This window comes from Eretmochelys imbricata, chromosome 28, assembly GCF_965152235.1.
Source record: "Eretmochelys imbricata isolate rEreImb1 chromosome 28, rEreImb1.hap1, whole genome shotgun sequence".
NCBI classification, from domain to species: Eukaryota; Metazoa; Chordata; order Testudines; family Cheloniidae; genus Eretmochelys; species Eretmochelys imbricata.
Window position 1 is genome coordinate 120,356 of NC_135599.1, and position 20,497 is coordinate 140,852.

At 63.1% G+C, this 20,497-nt stretch overlaps 1 protein-coding gene across 1 annotated transcript; it reads left to right on the forward strand.

The window, feature by feature from the left end:
* Positions 1-1,657: 1,657 nt before the first annotated feature.
* Positions 1,658-17,090, forward strand: SENP3 (SUMO specific peptidase 3). Its single transcript, XM_077806826.1, is given in 14 exon segments — positions 1,658-1,858; positions 3,650-3,767; positions 7,589-8,264; positions 8,266-8,455; positions 8,591-8,839; positions 9,437-9,548; positions 9,731-9,878; positions 10,174-10,221; positions 10,650-10,727; positions 14,430-14,567; positions 14,919-15,002; positions 15,891-15,941; positions 16,400-16,451; positions 16,454-17,090. Coding segments are annotated over 14 exon segments (2,109 nt in total). The 5' UTR covers positions 1,658-1,749; the 3' UTR covers positions 16,510-17,090.
* Positions 17,091-20,497: the final 3,407 nt, after the last annotated feature.

Genomic DNA, 20,497 nt, shown 5'->3' on the forward strand with positions numbered 1-20,497 from the left:
CTTCACAACATCCCCTGGCAAGGAGTTCCCCAGGTTGGGTCAAGTACTTCCTTTGGTTTGGTTTTAAAGCTGCGGCTTATTAACTTGAGCATGTCGCCCTGGTTCTTGTGTTATGTGAAAGGAAAAATAAATACACTTTCTCCACACCATTCATGAGTTGATAGACCTGTATCATCTCCTTCTCCGTAATCCTCTTTTCCAAGCCGAACAGTTCCGTCTTTTTAATCTCTCCTCGTACAGAAGCTCTTCCATACTCCAGCCAGCACAGTCCCAGTACAGATCCTTGAGGGACCCTGCGGTTTATCACTCTCCGTTCTGAAAACTGACTGTTTATTCCTACCCGTTGTTCCCATCTTTTAGCCAGTTTCTGACCCATGAGACGAGCTTCCCTCTTATCCCTGCTTTGCTTAAGAGCCTTCGGTGAGGGACCTTGTCAAAGGCTTTCGGAAAGTCCAGGTATGCCAGATGCACTGACCACGTGTTTGTTGATCCCCTGAAAGAATTGTAGTAGATCAGCGAGGCGTGATTTCCCTTTCCAGCAGCTGTGTTGCCTCTTCCTCCAACAAATCACGTCCAGTGCCGTGGAAGGCCGAGTCCCAGCCGCAGTACGTGGGGAGGCGGAGGCAGAGCAGACCTCATCTCCAAGCCCGGCTGCAGCGCAAGGGCTGGGCTGGGGCCGTTGGTCTTGTACAGGGGACAGGGCCCAGAAGGGAGTCATTGGGTCACCCCTCTCAGCCTCAGCACGTGGCAGCTGTTAGACGATGCCTTGAGGCAGTGGGGGGGTGGGGAGGCTGCCTTCCCAGAAAAATGTGCAGGGCTCTGCCAGCCCTCCGTGACAGGACGTGGCCTCGTGCCCCAACCCATCGTGCCAAGTGGCCTTCTGTCCCACAATGCCCCGGGGGTGGGCTCCTCTCCCACAATGCCCCAGGATGGTCTCCAGTCCCACAGTGCCCCGAGGCAGCCTAGTGTCCCATGATGCCCCAGGACCATCTCCAGTTCCAGGGTGCCCCAGGGCAGCCTCTCGTCCCACAATGCCTTGGGGCGACCACAGCCTCCTGTCCCACAATGCCCCGGGGCGACCTATTCCACAATGCACCGGGGTGACCGTGGTCTCCTATCCTACCATGTCCTGGGGTGACCTATCCCACAATGCTTCGGGGCGACCGCAGACTCCTGTCCCACAATGCCCCGGAGTGACCATGGCCTCCTGTCCCACAATGTGCCTGGGTGACCGTGGCCTCCTGTCCCACAATGCCCCGGGGCAACCTATCCCACAATGCACCAGGGCGACTGTGGCCTCCTTTCCCACAATGCACCAGGGTGACTGCGGCCTCCTGTCCCACAATGCCATGGGGCGACTTATCCCACAATGCTCCAAGGCGACCGTGGCCTCCTGTCCCACAATGCCCTGGGGCACATGGGGTGACCGCCTGTCCCACAATGCCCCGCGGCCTCCCAGGCTCCCTCTCCCAGCCCCTCCCTCCCACGGGAAGGATCAGGCCCCGCCCCCTCCCTCTTGAGGGACGCACGCCGTGGCCGTGACGTAACACCCCAGGAGCGAGGCGTGGCCCCGCCCAAGGAGGCAGCGCGGTGACGCAGCGCGCAGCGCGAAGGCGGAGAGGGGAGGGAGTGACGCCGCGCGCCGGGAACGTGACGTAACGCGGCGCTTGCGTCCGGGGGAGGGGGCGGGGCGGCGGAGGTGACGCGGCGCGCGCGGCCCCCCCCTTTTTTTTTCGGGCGCGCGGGTTGATGACGCCATTGGGCGGCGCCGGCGGCTCCTCGGTCCTGGGAGGCGGCGGCGGCGGCGGCGGCGGCGGCGCAGGGAGCCGGAGCGAGGCCCCGCTCTCCGGGGGGGTGAGTGACTGGCCCCGCCCCTCGGTCCTGTCCCCTCCCGCGTCCGCCGCCCCTCCCCCCCCGCCCTGTCCCCACCCGGGTCCGCCGCCCCTCCCCCCCCGCCCTGTCCCCACCTGGGTCCGCTCCTCCCCTCCCCCCCTCGCCTTGTCCCCACTGCGGTCCGCCGCCGCCCCTCCCTCGCCCTGTCCCCACCTGGGTCCGCTCCTCCCCTCCCCCCCTCGCCTTGTCCCCACTGCGGTCCGCCGCCCCCTCCCCCCTCGCCCTGTTCCCACCCAGGTCCGCTCCTCCCCTTCCCCGCTCTGGGGGGGGTGTTAGAGGCTTTGTGTCCCCCCCCAGCTCCCCTTTCCTCCCTTGATCTTCTCCTGGGGGGGCTGAGGGGATCTCAGGGCAGAGCCCCCCCCCCACCAGTCCCGCCCCCCCGTGGGAGCTTTGCCTGGGGTCCGAGGCACTTTCCCCGTTCGCCACATACCCTGTCCCACATACTTTCGCCACATACCCAGGCCCGGGGGGGGGCTTCAGTGAGGTTGGCCGGGGCGGCCCCCCTGCTCCCCCCGGCGCTGTGACAAGGGGAGGAAGAGACACCCCCCCCCGGGTCCACCCCTTCCCCCAGTTGCCGGAGAGCCCAGCACCGCCATGGGGGGGCTTGGCCCTTTGCTGCCGGATCGGGGCTGGGCGGGGGGGTCGCTTACAAAACACCCTGTCGGGCTTGGACTCAGGCCCCTGCCTCCCCTCTAGGCGGCCTCTGAATCCGGCCGGGCTCCTGGGGGTACGGCCGCCCTGCGGCGTGGGCTTAACTCGGGTTCTCTAACCCACCCCCTGAAAACCCGGGCTTGACCCCCGAGTGAAAAACCATGCGACTTTGCTGCTGCTTTGATCTCTGCGGCCGTTCCAACCCAGAAGGTCCTGACTCTTGCGGCGTCGAGGTGCCTTTCCCGTCCCTCGCTCGAACTCGCCTCCTTTCCCGGCTCGGTCGCTGGCTCAGCCTTCTCCTGGCCTCAGCAAGTGCTGCTCATCCCCCCCGCCCCCATGCAGCTCCGCAGGTCGTTGGCTCCCCCCCAACTCTTGGCCCCCTCCCCATCTCTATCGCCGGCTTGTCTTTGCTGTCCTGGTCCTTGCTGCCCGATCCCAAGCATCGCCCGTGACGCTGCCGTCTCTGAGGTAGTGAGATCTTTGTTCTGGGTGTCTTTGCCTAGCGCCCTGGCCTCCCGGTCCATGCCCGGTAATGCGAACAAGAGGGCACGCACGCTCCGCAGCTGGATTAGTCGAGCTCACGGTGGATGTGGGCAGCTCCTTGCCTCCCGCCATTCCCCACCCCCTGACAGGCTCCCTGGGACCACCTCCCATCCCCCTCTCTTGCAGCTTCTTCCCATCTCCCCCATACCAGGGGCTCTGTCTGTATCCCCATTCCCTCCGCTCCCCGTGCTAGGGGCTCTCTGTGCCCCTCCCATTGCCTCCTTCCCCCATGTCAGGGTCCCTCACTTCCTCCCCCACACGAGGGACTCTCCCCCCCCATACTGGGGTCCCTCAATCTCCCCCATGCCAGAAGTTCTGTGTGTCCCCAATTTTCCTCCCCCATGCCAGTGGTTCTGTGTGCACCCCGATTCCCTTCTCAGCCCCATACCAGGGTGACCCATTCTCTCTCCATTCTGCCTTCTCCCATGCCAGGGCCCCCCAGTCTCACCCCGTGCCCATGGCTCTTTGTGTCCCCCCCTGCCCCCCAATTGCCTCTTTCCTCCATGGCAGGGAGGTCACGTCTTTGCTGTGCGTACCTTGGGAAAGCTTTCTATTTCAGCAGCAGGTCGTGTCTACACTAGGCACGCTGCTTTGGACGCAGCTTTTCTAGCAAAGCCCCGCTTTATGCCGGTACGCTCCCCATTATCCGAAATGCCCCGGGGGACCCGGAATTTCTTTGGGTACGCGAGAGTGCAGAGAAATTGAATCAGCGGCAGGGGTTGTTGTCTTCAGTCCTGCCCAGGGGTCTCTGCTTTATGATCTGAACCTCCGCGTTCTCCAGATCCCTTCCTTGGGTAATGCAGAGGTTCGGATAAAAGGGGAAACGGGAGTATAGTGTATATTAAAAACACCCTCTTGGAGTGAAAGAAGCTAGACTGGTAATAGTAAGTCGTAGCTTAGAGTGGCACAGTTATATTGATAGGAAGGTGCTTATACCAGCATAGCTTTCAGCTTGTTAGATTTAAGGCCAGATCATCTAATGAGTCTGACCCAGTTATATCCCCATTAAATGTTACCCACTCACTTGCGTTGGACTATGCACCGTCTTCTGGAAAGGCATCTGGTCTGGCTTGGAAGAGTTCAATTGATGGAAAATCCACCATGTGGGAATTTGTTCCAACAGCGACTCCCCCTCACTGTTACAAATTGGTACCACGTCAGTAAGGCCCCTACCAAATTCACGGCCACTAAAAGCGCGTCACGGACCGTGAAATCTGGTCTTCCCTTGTGAAATCGGGTCTTTTGTGTGCCTTTGCAATATGGATTTCACAGGGGAGACCAGCATTTCTCAAACTGGGGGTCCTGACCCAAAAAAGGTTATTTTAAGGGGGGTCATGGTATTGCTATCTGTACTTCGGCACTGCCTTCAGAGCTGTGCAAGCAGAGAGCAGCACCCCGCCAGCTGCAGGGCAGAAGTAAGGGTAGTCATACCTCAACACCCCCTACAATAACCTTGCAAACCCCACTCCCCCCACGACTCCTTTTTGGGTCAGGACCCCTGCAATTCCAACACCGTGACATTTCAGGTTTAACGAGCTGAAATCATGACATTGATGATTTTTTAAAATCCTATGACCGTGAAAATGGCCCGTGAATTTGGTAGGGCCCTACGTATCAGAATTTGCCTGGCTTCAACTTCCAGCCGTTAAAATCTTGATCTGCATTTCTCTGCTACCTTAAAGAATTTAGTCCCCGGAATTTTCTCCCCAGGACTGTAATCAAGCGAGCTTCTAAGATGAATCTTCTTCGCAAGGAGATAAATAAGAGGGGAGATGCTAAAAGTCCATAAAATAATTAGACTTGGGACGATTAAGTAAAAGTCGATTTCAGTGTACGCACGCAGACAGATGAGAAAATATTTTCATCGATGATCATTGACATTCACGGCTAGGTGAAGGAAGCCAATATCCTTAAATCAGTTTTGACGTGTGCTATTGACAGTCCGTGTTTTAAACGGTTGTAAATCTTTAGCTTTTTGGAGCTCGACTTTTACTGTCATTAAATTATTGCCCAGCTGTGAAAATTTGAAATAGATAAAAACATTTAAAATAAGGCATCCCATCATTTTGCACAACTGTGAAAATGTAAATGACTAAAAATCATGGGAAAGGCTGAAAAATCAACATAAATATTATATCCATCGGAATTATAAAAAATAATTAAATTCTGTCTTGCTTAACCATATTGGGATAAAGAAGACGGACTGGGAATTTCTGTTGTCTCTGTCTTGAGACAAGAACAAGGGGACAGTCCATGAAATGAATTTCCTTTGATCAGGTTTGAATTCGCCACCTTTTCATTTGCACGTATTGTCTAACTGCAGTTAATCGGCGGAACTCTCTGCTTCAGGCCAGCAACGTAACAAGATACAAAGAGGGACTGGCCGTCTCTCTGGAATATCCAGAGTTAGGGTAGTGAACGCTAACGAGTTTTGGAAGGGCAGTTAAACCTACCTCATGCTTCGGGATTTAAAGCCGATCGCGGAGATCAAGATGAGACATTTGTAGGGGGTAGTTTATCCCCCATCTGTAGGGTTTTTACACCTTTGTTTGAAGTGTCTGAGGCTGGTTGGATTTGATCTGGCGATTCCAGCGCTGCACAGATGCACAACAGAACCGGAAGGGACCTCTTACGTCATGGAGACAAGATCCCCTGCCCTACTGGGCAACGCTGTCAGATAATCCCGTTCTTAAACTGCTGAAGCTCTGTCTTCAGACCAGTTAGGTTCTCCTCCGAATTCCCAGCCTCTGATCTTGATTTAGACATTGTCGGTGATGGACAATCCACCGCGATCCTTGGTCAGTTGTTCCAGTGTTTAATTATTCTCATAAGAGCGGCCAGAGTGGGTCAGACAAAAGGTACATCTAGCCCAGTATCTTGTCTTCTGACAGTGGAAATGCCAGGTACCCCAGGGGGAATGAACAGAACAGGGAATCATTAAGTGATCCATCCCCTGTCCTCCATTTCCAGCTTCTGGCAAACAGAGACTAGGGACACCATCCTGGCTAATAGCCGTTGATGGACCTATCCTCCATGAACGTATCTAGATCTTTTCTGAACCCTGTTCTAGTCTTGGCCTTCACAACACCCTCTGGCGAGGAGTTCCACAGGTTGACTGTGCATTGTGTGAAGAAACACTTCCTTTTGTGTGTTTGAAACCTGCTGCCTATTAGTTGCATTTGGTGACCCCTAGTTCTTGTGTTCTGGGAAGGAGTAAATAACACTTCCTTATTTACTTCCTCCACACCAGTCATGATTTTAGAGACCTCTATCGTATCCCCCCTTAGTCGTCTCCTTTTCCAAGCTGTACGCCTTTTTTCCCCCCGTGCATGTCTCTAGCTGGGGGGCTGTCAGTGCGCACAGAGATGGTGTTAGACTTTTCTCTGCGAGATTGAAAAGCCCGTTATGCAATATTTGTTCCGCAGGTAGATACTTAGAGTGATCAAGTCACCCTTTCACCTTCTCTTTGCCAAGCAAACGAGACCGAGCTCTTTGAGTCTCTCAATCTAAGGCTGGTTTTTGAATCATTCCTACGGCTCTTCTCTGACCCCTCTCCGATGGATCATAGAAGAAGAAGATTAGGGTTGGAAGGGACCTCAGGAGTTCTCTAGTCCAATCCCCTGCTCAAAGCAGGACCAACCCCAACTAAATCATCCCAGCCAGGGCTTTGTCAAGCTGGGTCTTGAAAACCTCTAAGGAAGGAGATTCTACCACCTCCCTAGGGAATCCATTCCAGTGCTTCACCACCCTCGTCCTTAAGTTGTGGGCACCACAATGGGACGCAGGATTCAGAGAGCTTTCAGTCAGACACGCAAACGTATTGTGATTTAATATAGAGACCAGGAGGGGTGAGACACCCTTTATTGGACCGTTTTCCTCTGGCGAAAGAGACGGGTTTGAGCTTCCACGCGCACGCTCTCTGGGTCCCCGAGAGCTCGTCTCTCTCATATTTTGGGAGCGACACAGCTACAGAGGCCAACGGAAGACACGTGGAGGCTCCCAAATTGGTCCAGAATCAATGGGTCCCTGTCCAGGGGTGAAACAAATTTGGCCAAACCAGCCTCAATCCGATTCAAGAGAGCCCATTACGGTAGCATCTAGGAATTCGAACTGGGCAAGGACTTATGCTGAGTGTTGCACAGGCCCTGTCCGACCGGGATTGGGGTCCCCCTGGCATCGAGGTTCTCCCCACCCCCAACCCCAAGATAGGGATGCCCCCCAATTGGCCCAGACACCCCGACTGGATTTGGATAAGGTCTGGGCAGATCCTGGCCTGATTGTGCCAGGTCCCAGCTGGGATCAGAGGTCCCCTGTTACGCTGACGGTGACTCCCCCATTGTGAGGTGTGTTGCCACCCTTCCTCCCTCAGTACCCAGCAGAGTAGGAGCATGGGGGAAACTGAGGCGCGGGATGGGTGGCATGGCAGTGAGTCGAGGATCTCCCTGGCATCCGGTGCAGCAGGAGGCTGGCAGCCCTTACCCTTGTCCCCCGCTCCCTACAGGCACGTCGGAGCCATGAAGGAAACCATCCAGGCCAAGAAGCTGTGGGGCCCCAGCCCTGGGCTCCGTGAGCCCCCGAGGCGGGAGAGGCTGCGCCTGGCGTCCCAGGACTGGGAGGAGCCCCAACCCCCGGCCCCCAAGCATGGCGGCTGCTTCGAAGGCGGGCGCCGGCTGGCCTACACCAAAGAGCAACCCCCGGGCTTCGACAGCGAGGAGGAAGGCCACGCCGGCGACTGGGACTTGCCTCGCGTCGCGGGCTGGGCCCGGAGCAAAACCACCGGGGAGAAGGTGGCCAGGAGCGGAGGCCCGGACTGGCCCTTCGCCGGGGGGCGGCCGCCGCTCCTGGGGGCCAGCAGGCGGCGCTGCCAGCTGCGACGGCGTCAGCGGGCCCGGCGGGCTTTCCGCATGCTGCTGTATTCCAAATGCTCCTCCCTGGCCTTCCCCTGGAAGCTGTGGGGCAAGCTGGCCTGCCGGGGGCGCCGGCGGGGCAGCGCCAAGCGGACTCGCTCCTCCCTCTCGCCCGGCTCCCAGCCCGACGACGACCTGAAAGGCTGCCCCCTGGAGGAGGAGGAGGAGGACTGCCAGGGCGGGGCCAAGCCAGGGCCCTGCCCCTTGCGCTTCCGGCCCCGCCCCTCGCCCCGATTGGACTACCACCTGGGTGGGGCCTTCGCCCCCTCGCCCCCCCCGGCTCACCCTGCTGGGGGCGCTGATGGGCGAGGAGCCCGGCTCCTCCCCGTACCCGCAGTACGCCCAGCTGCAGCGGGCGGACGGCGCCATGGAGGTGGGCGGGGAGGACGGCGCCCGGCTCCCGGCAGAGCGGTCGCCCCCCGGGAGCAGGAGAGAGGCGCCCACGCTGGACGGGGACCCAGGTAACCAGGAGGGGGCGGGGGGGCCTCACTGCTTGTTATGGGAAGGGGCTATGGCAGAGGGGGGTGGAATTGGACCCATAGGACCCTTACACCCATCCTCCCTGCAGCGTAACGGGCCCCATGTCTCCTCCCCAGGCCCCGCGGGCGCCCTGCCCAACGGCTTCGCCTCCCTGGCCCCCGACGGCGACCTCGGAGCCCTGGCTGCCGCCTCCTCGGACCCCAGCATCGTCATCAGCAACGTCTGCAGCATCGGCGGGGCCCACGCGGTGGAGGAGTTCTTCCGGGCCAAGGATGGGCCCGGAGGGCCCCCGAGAGAGGCGCCGCCCGGGGAGAAGGCAGCACAACTCAGCCCCTTGCGGGAGGAACATGTCACCTGCGTACAGAGTAAGGAGCTAGGGCGTGGGAGGGGGTGCCCCCCTATGCGGGGCCCCCCAATAAAGGTGGGGAGAAGGCAGGGGAGGGGTGAGTGCAGGAGGACGTCATGCCAAAACGGGTGTAGCGTTGACCTCCCACCACAAGGTGTCAGGCTTTCGTTCAGCAGCCTTGGGGGGGTGAAGGGGAGGGATTAGGACAGGACGCAGCCATGCCGCCGGGCAGTGCCGCTTTCTGGCTTCCTCACCTTTGGCGACTCTCCATGCTTCCCTGCTCAGTTAAGACCCAGAGAAAACCAGGCACCATCACTAGGTTTCAGAGTTAAAATCCCCCTTCGCTCGTCCGGGGGACATGAGGCACCAGTGAGCCAGGGTCTCAGGCTGCCTGCCAACTCAGGCAGACAGCCTGCAATGCGGTGATCTCGGGGAGGGTTTTTTATGAGCATCAGTGGTGGAAAGAGGCTTGCTTTTCGTACGCAAGCTAAGATGAATCGCGGTCTCTGACTGCAGCATCCCTGTATAACCAGCCGCCCCACCCCAGAGGTGGCCGCATCTCAGCCCCCAGCGCTGTCACCTCAGCTGTTCTATCCTGCTGCTCTCCACCCCGCAGGCATTCTGGATGAGTTCCTTCAGGCCTACGGCAGCCTCATCCCTGTCAGCACCGATGAGGTGGTGGAGAAGCTAGAAGACATTTTCCAGCAAGAGTTTTCCACGCCACAGAGGTACCCGGGAGGGATTAGAGCAGGGCCGGGGAGGGCTAGGAGCCAGGACGCCTGGGTTCTCTCCCCGGCTCTGGGAGGGGAGTGGGGGCTGGTGGGTTAGAGCCGGGGGAGGGGCTGGGAACCAGGACTCCTGGGTTCCATTCTCATGCCTGCCTCCCACCCCTGGCTACCCCACCCCACAGGAAGGGCACGGTGCAGCAGCTGATCCAGTCGTACCAGCGGATGCCGGGCAACGCCATGGTGAGGGGCTTCCGGGTGAATTACAAGCGCCACGTGCTGACCATGGACGACCTGCAGACGCTCTACGGCCCCAACTGGCTCAATGACCAGGTGGGGCGCTCAGCAAGCCCACCGGGGTGGGGGGGTGCTGCGGGGCAGGGGGCCCTCCCCTGGCAGTCAGTACTGGCCCCCAAGCCCCAGGGTGTCTCGGCACTGGGCGAGGGGTCCCTGTATAACCAGCCGCCCCGCCCCAGAGGTGGCCGCATCTCAGCGCCGGGCGAGGGGGGGTCTCTGTGTAACCAGCCGCCCCGCCCCAGAGGGGGTCGCATCGCAGCGCCGGGCACCAGGCCCGGAGTGGGGTGGGGTGCCCCTAACCCTCTGTCCTTTCTCACTGTTGCGTGCGCAGGTCATGAACATGTACGGGGACCTCGTCATGGATACGGTGCCAGACAAGGTGAGCGCCCTCTTACCTGGAGTTTCGGGGTGGCGAGGTGCCATTCTAAGGAACCGCCACTAGGTGGCAACCTGCAGCTGATGGGGACTGACACCCCTCGATCCCGACCTACAGCCCCTGTTACCCCAGTCCTTGGCTTCCCCTGCACCCCCCACTGGGGTAAATCAGGCCTGCCCCACCACTTCAGCAGTCGGAGTCGGAGAAGCCCCGGCCCTGGGAGGGGAGTGGGGCCTGGTGGTTAGAGTTGACGGGGTTGGGGGCTGGGAACCAGGACTCCTGGGTTCTCTCCTCAGCTCTGGGAGGGGAGTGGGGGCTGGTGGTTAGAGCCGTGGGGCTGGGGCAGCCCAGAGGCCCTGCTGCGCCCGGCCGGGTGGAAGGGCCGGGCCTGGGGCTGCTGGTGTCTAAACAGAGGCTTCCTCCCTCCCCAGGTTCATTTCTTCAACAGTTTTTTCTACGATAAGCTACGAACGAAGGGGTACGAGGGGGTGAAACGCTGGACCAAAAATGTGAGTGCGGCAGGGGGCGCTGTGGGGCAGGGAGCGGGGTGGGGGGCTCTGCAGGGGGCGCTCTCCCCCGTCAGGCAGGGCTGGCCCCAGGGTGGCACTAGGGGGCGCTGTGGGGCAGGGGGTGGGGTGGGGGGCTCGGCAGGGGGCGCTCTCCCCTGGCAGGCAGGGCTGGCCCCAGGGTGGCACTAGGGGGCGCTGTGGGGCAGGGGGTGGGGTGGGGGGCTCGGCAGGGGGCGCTCTCCCCTGGCAGGCAGGGCTGGCCCCAGGGCGGCGCTAGGGGACACAGTGGGGCAGGGAGCGGGGTGGGGGGCTTGGCGGGGGCGCTCTCCCCTGGCAGGCAGGGCTGGCCACAGGGCGGCGCTAGGGGACGCAGTGGGGCAGGGAGTGGGGCGGGGGGCTCGGCAGGGCGCTCTCCCCTGGCAGGCAGGGCTGGCCCCAGGGCGGCGCTGGGGGGCAGGCAGCGGGCTGGGGGGCTTGGCAGGGGGCGCTCTCCCCTGGCAGGCAGGGCTGGCCCCAGGGCGGTGCTGGGGGGCAGGCAGCAGGCTGGGGGGCTTGGCAGGGGGCGCTCTCCCCTGGCAGGCAGGGCTGGCCCCAGGGCGGCGCTAGGGGACACTGTGGGGCAGGGAGTGGGGCGGTGGGCTCGGCAGGGGGCGCTCTCCCGTGGCAGGCGGGGCTGGCCCCAGGGCGGCGCTGGGGGGCAGGCAGCGGGCTGGGGGGCTTGGCAGGGGGCGCTCTCCCGTGGCAGGCGGGGCTGGCCCCAGGGCGGCGCTGGGGGGCAGGCAGCGGGCTGGGGGGCTAGGCAGGGGGCGCTCTCCCGTGGCAGGCGGGGCTGGCCCCAGGGCGGCGCTGGGGGGCAGGCAGTGGGCTGGGGGGCTTGGCAGGGGGCGCTCTCCCCTGGCAGGCAGGGCTGGCCCCAGGGCGGCGCTAGGGGACACTGGGGGGCAGGCAGCGGGCTGGGGGGCTCGGCAGGGCTCTCTCCCGTGGCAGGCGGGGCTGGCCCCAGGGCGGCGCTAGGGGACACTGTGGGGCAGGCAGCGGGCTGGGGGGCTCGGCAGGGCGCGCTCTCCCCCGGCAGGCGGGGCTGGCCCCAGGGCGGCGCTGGGGGGCAGGCAGCGGGCTGGGGGGCTCGGCAGGGCGCGCTCTCCTGTGGCAGGCGGGGCTGGCCCCAGGGCGGCGCTAGGGGACACTGTGGGGCAGGCAGCGGGCTGGGGGGCTCGGCAGGGCGCGCTCTCCCCCGGCAGGCGGGGCTGGCCCCAGGGCGGCGCTGGGGGGCAGGCAGCGAGGTGGTGGGCTTGGCAGGGGGGCGCTCTCCCGTGGCAGGCGGGGCTGGCCCCAGGGCGGCGCTGGGGGGCAGGCAGCGGGCTGGGGGGCTTGGCAGGGGGCACTCTCCCGTGGCAGGCGGGGCTGGCCCCAGGGCGGCGCTGGGGGGCAGGCAGCGAGGTGGTGGGCTTGGCAGGGGGCGCTCTCCCGTGGCAGGCGGGGCTGGCCCCAGGGCGGCGCTAGGGGACACTGTGGGGCAGGCAGCGGGCTGGGGGGCTCGGCAGGGCTCTCTCCCGTGGCAGGCGGGGCTGGCCCCAGGGCGGCGCTAGGGGACACTGTGGGGCAGGCAGCGGGCTGGGGGGCTCGGCAGGGCGCGCTCTCCCCCGGCAGGCGGGGCTGGCCCCAGGGCGGCGCTGGGGGGCAGGCAGCGGGCTGGGGGGCTCGGCAGGGCGCGCTCTCCTGTGGCAGGCGGGGCTGGCCCCAGGGCGGCGCTAGGGGACACTGTGGGGCAGGCAGCGGGCTGGGGGGCTCGGCAGGGCGCGCTCTCCCCCGGCAGGCGGGGCTGGCCCCAGGGCGGCGCTGGGGGGCAGGCAGCGAGGTGGTGGGCTTGGCAGGGGGCGCTCTCCCGTGGCAGGCGGGGCTGGCCCCAGGGCGGCGCTGGGGGGCAGGCAGCGGGCTGGGGGGCTTGGCAGGGGGCACTCTCCCGTGGCAGGCGGGGCTGGCCCCAGGGCGGCGCTGGGGGGCAGGCAGCGAGGTGGTGGGCTTGGCAGGGGGCGCTCTCCCGTGGCAGGCGGGGCTGGCCCCAGGGCGGCGCTAGGGGACACTGTGGGGCAGGGAGTGGGGCGGTGGGCTCGGCAGGGGGCGCTCTCCCGTGGCAGGCGGGGCTGGCCCCAGGGCGGTGCTAGGGGACACTGTGGGGCAGGCAGCGGGCTGGGGGGCTCGCAGGGCGCGCTCTCCCCCCGGCAGGCGGGGCTGGCCCCAGGGCGGCGCTGGGGGGCAGGCAGCGGGCTGGGGGGCTTGGCAGGGGGCGCTCTCCCGTGGCAGGCGGGGGCTGGCCCCAGAGCGGCGCTGGGGGGCAGGCAGCGAGGTGGGGGGGCTTGGCAGGGGGTGCTCTGCCCTGGCAGGCGGGGCTGGCCCCAGGGCGGCGCTAGGGGACACAGTGGGGCAGGGAGCGGGGCCGGGGGCTCGGCAGGGCTCTCTCCCCTGGCAGGCAGGGCTGGCCACCAGGGCGGCGCTAGGGGACACAGTGGGGCAGGGAGCGGGGTGGGGGACTTGGCAGAGCGCTCTCCCCTGGCAGGCAGGGCTGGCCCACAGGGCGGTGATAGGGGATGCAGTGGGGCAGGGAGTGGGGGGGGGCTTGGCAGGGGGCGCTCTCCCCTGGCAGGCAGGACTGGCCGCAGGGCGGCGCTAGGGGACACTGTGGGGCAGGGAGTGGGGCGGGGGCTCGGCAGGGGGCGCTGTCCCGTGGCAGGCGGGGCTGGCCCCAGGGCGGCACTGGGGGGGCAGGCAGCGAGGTGGGGGGCTTGGCAGGGCGCGCTCTCCCCCTGGCAGACAGGGCTGGCCCCAGGGGCGGCGCTGGGGGGCAGGCAGCGGGCTGGGGGGCTCGGCAGGGGGGCGCTCTCCCCCGGCAGGCGGGGCTGGCCCCAGGGCGGCGCTGGGGGGCAGGCAGCGGGCCTGGGGGGCTCGGCAGGGGGCGCTCTCCCCCGGCAGGCGGGGGCTGGCCCCAGGGCGGCGCTGGGGACGGGGGCAGGCAGCGGGCTGGGGGGCTCGGCAGGGCGCGCTCTCCCGTGGCAGGCGGGGCTGGCCCCAGGGCGGCGCTAGGGGACACTGTGGGGCAGGCAGCGGGCTGGGGGGCTCGGCAGGGGGCGCTCTCCCGTGGCAGGCGGGGCTGGCCCCAGGGCGGCGCTAGGGGACCACTGTGGGGCAGGCAGCGGGCTGGGGGCTCGGCAGGGGGCGCTCTCCCGTGGCAGGCGGGGCTGGCCCCAGGGCGGCGCACTGTGGGGCAGGCAGCGGGCTGGGGGGCTCGGCAGGGCGCGCTCTCCCGTGGCAGGCGGGGCTGGCCCCAGGGCGGCGCTGGGGGGGCAGGGCAGCGGGGCTGGGGGGCTTGGCAGGGGGCGCTCTCCCGTGGCAGGCGGGGCTGGCCCCAGGGCGGCGCTAGGGGACACTGGGGGGCAGGCAGCGGGCTGGGGGGCTCGGCAGGGCCGGCAGCGGCGCGCTCTCCCGTGGCAGGCGGGGCTGGCCCCAGGGCGGCGCTGGGGGGCAGGCAGCGGGCTGGGGGGCTTGGCAGGGGGCGCTCTCCCCCAGCAGGCGGGGCTGGCCCCAGGGCGGCGCTGGGGGGCAGGCAGCGGGCTGGGGGGCTGGGCAGGGGGCGCTCTCCCCCGGCAGGCGGGGCTGGAGGAGGTGGCTGGCTGGCTGGCTGAGTGCGTGGGGCGCCCCCCGCAGGTGGACATCTTCAACAAGGACCTGCTGCTCATCCCCATCCACCTGGAGGTGCACTGGTCCCTGGTCTCCGTGGACGTGAGGCAGAAGAGCATCACCTACTTCGACTCCCAGCGGACGCTCAACCGCCGCTGCCCCAAGGTAACCGGGCGGGGGGGCAGGGGGCGGGGCCTGTCCCCTCCAGGGGGCGCCCCCAAGGTAACCGGGCGGGGGGGCAGGGGACGGGGCCTGTCCCCTCCAGGGGGCGCCCCCAAGGTAACCGGGCGGGGGGGGCAGGGGGCGGGGCCTGTCCCCTCCAGGGGGGCGCGGGCTCCCACCTGGCCCCAGGGCGGGGCCTGGCTGGCTCTGGGGACGAGGCACGGGGCCTGTCCTTTCCAGGGGGCACCCATTGCACCCTTAATTCCTGGCAGTCCTATCAGGTGGCCCCTTCCCCCCCCCCCCTTGAGTCACCCCCTTTGTGCTCCTCCTGCCCCCCCTCAACACCCCCCCCAGCACATCTGTAGGTACCTCCAGGCTGAAGCAGACAAGAAGGATCGGCCGGACTTCAGAGATGGCTGGAGGGGCTCCTTTAAGATGGTGAGTCAGGATGTCTGGGTTCTCTCCCCGGCTCGGGGAGGGGAGTGGGGGGCTGGTGGGTCAGAGCGGGGGGGGCTGGGAGCCAGGACTCCTGGGTTCTCTCCCCGGCTCGGGGAGGGGAGTGGGGGCTGGTGGGTTAGAGCAGGGAGGCTGGGACTCAGGATGCCTGGGTTCTCTCCCCGGCTCGGGGGAGGGGAGTGGGGGCTGGTGGGTCAGAGCAGGGGGTGGGGGCTGGGAGCCAGAACTCCTGGGTTCTCTCCCCGCCTTGGTGAAGGGGAGTGGGGGCTGGTGGGTCAGAGCCGGGGGGCTGGGAGTCAGGACGCCTGGGTTCTCTCCCCGGCTCGGGGAGGGGAGTGGGGGCTGGTGGGTCAGAGCAGGGGGTGGGGGCTGGGAGCCAGAACTCCTGGGTTCTCTCCCGCCTTGGTGGAGGGGAGTGGGGCTGGTGGGTCAGAGCCGGGGGGCTGGGAGTCAGGACGCCTGGGTTCTCTCCCCGGCTCGGGGGAGGGGAGTGGGGGCTGGTGGGTCAGAGCGGGGGGGCTGGGAGCCAGGACTCCTGGGTTCTCTCCCCGGCTCGGGGAGGAGAGTGGGGGCTGGTGGGTCAGAGCAGGGGGGCTGGGAGGCAGGACTCCTGGATTCTCTCCCCGGCTCTGGGAGGGGAATGGGGGCTTGGAGCCAGGACTCCTGGGTTCTCTCCCCGGCTCGGGGAGGGGAGTGGGGGCTACTGGGTCAGAGCAGGGGAGGGGGGGCTGGGAGCCAGGACTCCTGGGTTCTCTCCCCAGCTCTGGGAGGGGAGTGGGGGCTACTGGGTCAGAGCAGGGGGGGGCCGGGCTCTTGCCGCGGGCAGGGGGGTGCTCGGACTTCACTCGCCCTCCCCTCCCCTCTCCCCAGAACGTGGCCAGGCAGAATAACGACAGTGACTGTGGAGCCTTTGTCCTGCAGGTGAGCGGCGGCTGGCGCTGGTGGGGGAGCCGGGGGGAGCAGCGGTTCCTCACTGGCGCCCCCCCCCCCCATCGCCCGGATCTCCCCCTGTGCACACTGACAGCCCCCAGCCACTAGGCCCCCCTTAGACCTGCCAACTCCACCCATTGTGGAGGCTGCAGGGACGCCGTTCGCATTCTCCCCCCCACCCCCCAAGTCCCACCGTGCGTTTTCCCCGTCGCAGTGGTGGGCCGCATCTCGCGCCACCCACGCTGGTGATGAGCCGGGCTGAGACCCGACGAACTCAGCTCACGCAGACTGGGGCCGGATGGGAGCCGGCGCCCCCTGGAGGGGACAGGCCCCCGGGCCCCATTCCCCGCCCCCCGGGGCCTGGGTGGGAGCTGGCGCCCCCTAGAGGGGAAAACTTTTTCTCTGTGCCCCTGGTTAACTCTGCTTCTCCCCCCCCCCCCGCCCCCCAGTACTGCAAGTTCCTGGCGCTGGGCCGGGCGTTCACCTTCACCCAGCAGGACATGCGAAGCTCCGGCGACAGATGTACAAGGAGCTTTGCCACTGCAAACTCAGCGTGTGAGACGCCCCCCCCCACGCACCCACCTCTTCCCTTCCGGATGCGGCCACGCGGACACCGCCTCCTCCCCCACTCTGGGGGGGGCACCCCGAACCCCAGGACGGGCAGCGGGAAGGGGCATTAACTCTGTAGCATTGGAACTGTTCAAGCCGGGGTGAGGGAGGCAGCTAATCCCAGCTCCCTCCTGCCCCCGCCAACCAGACTTTTGGGGGACCGTTTTTTACTTGGGGGGGGGGGGCATCCCCCTCTCCCCCGGTTCTGTATTATTTTTTTCATATTTAAACCCAGTTTCCCTTGTTACATATTTGGAGGGGGGGGTCATGGTAAATACACCCCCTACCCCTGAATTTTGGGGAGACACCGGCTTTGGGGGGAGGGGTGTCACTACGGGGGCGGGGGGAGAAGGAGCCATTTCTACCCAGACCTCGGGGAAGGGGGGCAGAGGGGAGATGACGTTGGAATCTCTACCCCCACCTTTTCTTCTCCCGTGGGTTATTTGTGTTAGTGAAGTTGTATGTTGGGGGGGTGGGGGTGGGGGACACAAGTTTATACACTGGGCTGTGAGATGAGAAGCTTTTTTTTTTTATATATATATATATATATATAATGCGGCGGGAATTGTTCTGGGCAATAAACTTTGTTTCTTGGAGAACCCCCTGGCTTGAAATGTGGGTCCTGCAGGGAGCGGGTGTCATTTCCCCTGTGTACTCCCCCGCCCCGCCCGCCAAGCGGGGCAAATTGTCTCCCCGTGTTGGCCGTTTGGAGGAAGAATGTCTGCTAGGGGGCGCCGGGGTGGGAAACGGGACACTGGTAAGACAAGCCGAGTTTGAAACAACTTAACAAACTCAGCCGAAGCCCGGCACTTGGTGGCCACGGGTGACTTCGACTACCACAACGTCCGTCGGGAAAACAACGTGGCAGGGGACAGCTGATCCGACGAATCCTTGGACCGCCCTGGAGGCCGTTTTTTCGCTCAGAAGGTGGAGAAAGCAACTCGGGGCGAGGCCTTGACGAAGGGGGAGGAACTGGTTGAGAATGTGAATGTGGAAGACAAGTTCGTGATTCCGGGAAAGGATACGACGGAAGACGGCACAATAAAGACAGTGGATTTCAAGGAGGCCGTCCGTCTTTAGCAAACTCACGGAGTTGGTAGGTAGGATCCTGTGAGAAGCAAGTGTAAGAGGAAAACGAGTTTGAGAGATTTGGTCGTTTTTTGAGACGTGATTAAGGGTGCAAAAGGAAACGATTGCCCTGAGAGAGAGAGAAGTATGGCTGGAGACCACCCCGGCTTAACCAGGAGATCGTCAAGGATCTGAAACGCAAGAGTGGAAACTAGGTGAAATGACAAAGGAATATAAACAAATACGTAGGGACAAAATTCGAAAGGCCCAAAATGAGAACAAACTAGCTAGAGACATACTGGGTAACAAGGAAACATTTGGCAAATCCATTAGAAGCACGAGGAAGACCATGGAAGGGGTCGGCCCGTTACTCAACGAGGGGGGAGGGAAACGATGATAGAAAATGTTGAAATGGTGAAAGTGCTAAATGACTTTTCTTTGTTTTCACCAAAAAGTTTCACGGGGATTGGACGTCCCACGTACTGAACAGGAGCAGAGGTTAGAACAGGGAAAGAACGAGTTAAAAATGACTCAGCCACCTTAGATGTCTTCAAGTCACCAAGGGCCTGATGAAATCAGAGAAGATCAGGGTTGGAAGGGACCTCAGGAGGTATCTAGGCCAACCCCCTGCTCAAAGCAGGACCAACCCTAACTAACTCATCCCAGCCAGGGCTTTGTCAAGCTGGGCCTTAAAAACCTCTAAGGAAGGAGATTCCACCACCTCCCTAGGGAACCCATTCCACTGCTTCACCACCCTCCTCGTGAAAGTGTTTCCGAATATTCGACCTCCCCCACTGCAACTTGAGACCATTACTCCTCGTTCTGTCATCTGCCACCACTGAGAACAGCTGAGCTCCATCGTCTTTGGGACCCCCTTTCAGGTAGTTGAAAGCAGCTATCAAATCCCCCTCACTCTTCTCTTCCGCAGACTAAATAATCCCAGTTCCCTCAGCCTCTCCTCATAAATCCTGTGTTCCAATCCCCTAATCATTTTTGTTGCCCTCCGCTGGACGTTTTCCAATTTTTCCACATCCTTCTTGTAGGGTGGGCCCCAAAACTGGACACAGTACTCCAGATGAGGCCTCACCAATGCGGAATAGAGGGGAACGATCACGTCCCTCGATCTGCTCGCTATGCCCCCTACTTATACAGCCCAAAATGCCACTGACCTTCTTGGCAACAAGGGCACACTGCTGACTCATATCCAGCTTCTCGTCCACTGTCACCCCTAGGTCCTTTTCCGCAGAACTGCTGCCGAGCCATTCGGTCCCTAGTCTGTAGCGGTGCATTGGGTTCTTCCGTCCTAAGGGCAGGACTCTGCACTTGTCCTTGTTGAAGCTCATCAGATTTCTTTTGCCCAATCCTCTAATTTGTCTAGGTCCCTCTGTTTCCTATCCCTGCCCTCCAGCGTATCTACCTCTCCTCCCAGTTTAGTGTCCTCTGCAAACTCGCTGAGGGTGCAATCCACACCATCCTCCAGATCATTTTTGAAGATATTGAACAAAACGGGCCCCAGGACCAACCCCTGGGGCACTCCGCTTGATACCGGCTGCCAACTAGACATGGAGCCATTGATCACTCCCCGTTGAGCCCGACGATCTAGCCAGCTTTCTGTCCACCTTATAGTCCATTCATCCAGCCCATACTTCTTTAACTTGCTGGCAAGAATAGTGTGGGAGACCGTGTCAAAAGGTTTGCTGAAGTCAAGATATATCCCATCCACCGCTTTCCCCATATCCAGTTATCTCATCATACAAGGCAATCAGGTTAGTCAGGCATGACTTGTCCATGGTGAATCCAGGTTGACTGTTCCTGATCACCTGCCTCTCCTCCAAGTGCTTCAAAATGGATTCCTTGAGGACCTGGTCCATGATTTTTCCAGGGACTGAGGTGAAGCTGACCAGTCTGTAGTTCCCTGGATTCTCCTCCTTCCCTTTTTTTAAAAGATGGATACTCTATTTGCCCTTTTTCCAATGGTCGGGGACCTCCCCCAGTGGCCATGAATTTTCAGAGACAATGGCCAATGGGGAGGCGGTTCCAACCTGGGGCAGGGGTTGGGATGTGGGAGGGGGGTTTGGGATGAGAACTCTGGGCGGGCAATGCTTACCTCAGGCGGCTCCTGGAAGCATCTGGCATGTCTGGCTCCTAGACAGAGAGGCCAGGGGGCTCTGTGTGCTGCCCACACCTGAAGGCACTTCCCCTGCAGCTCCTATTGGTTGCATTTCCTGGCCAGTGGGAGCTGCGGAGCTGGCACTTGTGGCGGGGGCGGTGCGTGGAGCTGCTGGCCGCACCTGCACCTTGGAGCAGGACACACTGGCCACTTTTGGGAGCTGCATGGAGCCAAGGTAGGCAGGGAGCCTGCCTTGGTCCCACTGTGCCGCTGACTGGACTTTTAACAGCCCAGTCAGTGGCGTTGACCAGAGCCGCCAGGGCACCTTTACAACCTGGTGTTCGGGTCGAAACCTGGATGCCTGGCAACCCTAGGAGTAGCTCCTCTTATTCTCCTGGAGAAGTCCTGCAGGTGCCGGCAGCCCAGACCCGGTGTGCTCCCGAGCAGTGCACTGTGAGACGGGTTCCACCTGCACATGCAGGCTCCCAGGCAGATCTTTACATGGGTCTTCAACGCAGGGACTCCCAGTGTTGCCAGTCCTAAGCATTGAAAAATCATGAGTCAGGTGCCAGCCAGGTTAGATGAGCTTCTTAACCCTTTACAGGTAAAAGGATATTGTGCCTCTGGCCAGGAGGGATTTTATAGTACTGAATACAGGAAGGTTGTTACCCTTCCCTTTATATTTATGACAGCCCCAGACCCAGGAGCCATCTTATTTACTGACAATCTCAGGGGGTTGGTTGATTTGTTTTTAGTACAA